Raw genomic sequence first — 1,534 nt, 5'->3', positions numbered from 1 at the left:
CTGGGTGTGCTGGGTGTGAGGGGGAAATGCAGAGGGAATGGGCTCCTCTGCTGGGGTGGGGCACTGGGTGTGTGGGGCACCAGGTGTACTGGGTGCCAGGTGTGTGAGGCCCTGGGTGTGCGGGGTACTGGGTGTACTGGGTGCCAGGTGTGTGGGGCACTGGGTGTGCTGGGTGTGCAGAGCCCCAGCTGTGCCGTGTGCTGGGCATGGGGTGTGTGTGGCTCCGGGCGTGCCGGGCTCTGTCTGTGCCAGGCTCTGGGTAGCAAATGTGCCACGCAGGGTGTCGATCGTGAGCGAGGCTGGGCAGGGCACCCTGACCATCCGGGATGTGAAGGAAGCTGATCAAGGCGCCTACACCTGTGAGGCCATCAACACCCTGGGCATGGTGTTCGGCATCCCCGACAGCATCCTCACCGTCACCCACCCCGGTCAGCGGCCCCTTCCCTCCCCTCCCCATGCCACCAACCCCACCGTGGCACTGTCACCATCACCCACTGTCTCATTTCCCACAGGGCCATGTCCCGAGGGTCACTTCCAGGTGACAGGGACGTCCCGCTGCCTGCCCTGCTTCTGCTTCGGCGTCACCACCTCCTGCCGCGCCACCACCCGCCACCGCCACCGCCTCCACCTGCGCTTCAACCGCCCCAACGACTTCAAGGGTGAGTTGTGGGGACAAGGGACAGGGGCAGGGGACACACCAGGGGCTGAGTGTTTCCTTGCAGGTGTCAACGTGACAGTGCCAGCAGCGCCATCCGCACCCGTGCTCTCGGCCACCCAACTCCACGTGGATGCGGGCACTGAGGAATTCCAGCTCCTAGACCTGTCACGCCGCTTCCTGGCACTCGATGCCTTCTGGGCACTGCCAGAGCCCTTCCTTGGGGACAAGGTGATGCCAGGGTGGGCTCAGGGCTGGGGACACCAGTGGCACGGCTGCTGACAGCCCACTGTGCTGCCAGGTGGATGCCTACGGGGGAGCGCTGAGCTACGGGGTGCGGTACCGGCTGGGGCGGGGGCCCCCTGAGCCCACTGCCCACCCCGACGTGCTGCTGCGGGGCCACGGGCGGCAGCTGCGGGCACGTGCTGGTGACACCCAGCCAGACGTCCTCAACCAGCGGCACGTGCCCCTCACCGAGGTGGGTGTGAGAGGGGATGGGGATGGTGGGGAGATGATGCCGGTGGTGATGGGTGAGTGAGGCTGGTGATGGGTGGGTGATGATGATGGTGGTGGGTGGATGATACCAGTGGTGGTGGGGGGATGATGCCAGTGGAGACGGGTGGGTGTTGTGGTAGCAGGTGGGTGAATCCAGTGCTGGGAAGGAGATACTGATGGGTGGGTGGTGCTGGCAGCGATGATGCTGATGATGGGCACTGGTGCTGGTGGTGGCAGGTGTGTTGTACCAGTGGTGGCAGGTGGGTGATGCCAGCATTACCATCACCCTGCTGTGACACTGCTGTCACCGTCCCGGCAGGACCACTGGGAGGACGAGCAGGGAGTGCCAGGGAGCCGGGAGCTGCTACTGCTGGTGCTGCAGGG

At 65.6% G+C, this 1,534-nt stretch overlaps 1 protein-coding gene across 1 annotated transcript in view; it reads left to right on the top strand.

The window, feature by feature from the left end:
- The first annotated feature begins 132 nt into the window (after positions 1-132).
- Positions 133-1,534, top strand: part of LOC103614554 (basement membrane-specific heparan sulfate proteoglycan core protein) — a 43,968-nt gene continuing 42,566 nt past the window's right edge. Inside the window, exons 1-5 of the mRNA XM_017732703.1 lie at positions 133-428; positions 513-659; positions 723-886; positions 957-1,133; positions 1,470-1,528. Coding sequence (XP_017588192.1) covers positions 383-428; positions 513-659; positions 723-886; positions 957-1,133; positions 1,470-1,528 — 593 coding nt within the window. The 5' untranslated portion in view covers positions 133-382. The remainder of the gene's footprint in view (positions 429-512; positions 660-722; positions 887-956; positions 1,134-1,469; positions 1,529-1,534) is intronic.

This window comes from Corvus brachyrhynchos, unplaced genomic scaffold (genome assembly GCF_000691975.1).
Source record: "Corvus brachyrhynchos isolate BGI_N302 unplaced genomic scaffold, ASM69197v1 scaffold215, whole genome shotgun sequence".
NCBI classification, from domain to species: Eukaryota; Metazoa; Chordata; class Aves; order Passeriformes; family Corvidae; genus Corvus; species Corvus brachyrhynchos.
Note: the sequence above shows the minus strand (reverse complement) of the source record. Positions and strands in the feature narration are given on the sequence as shown.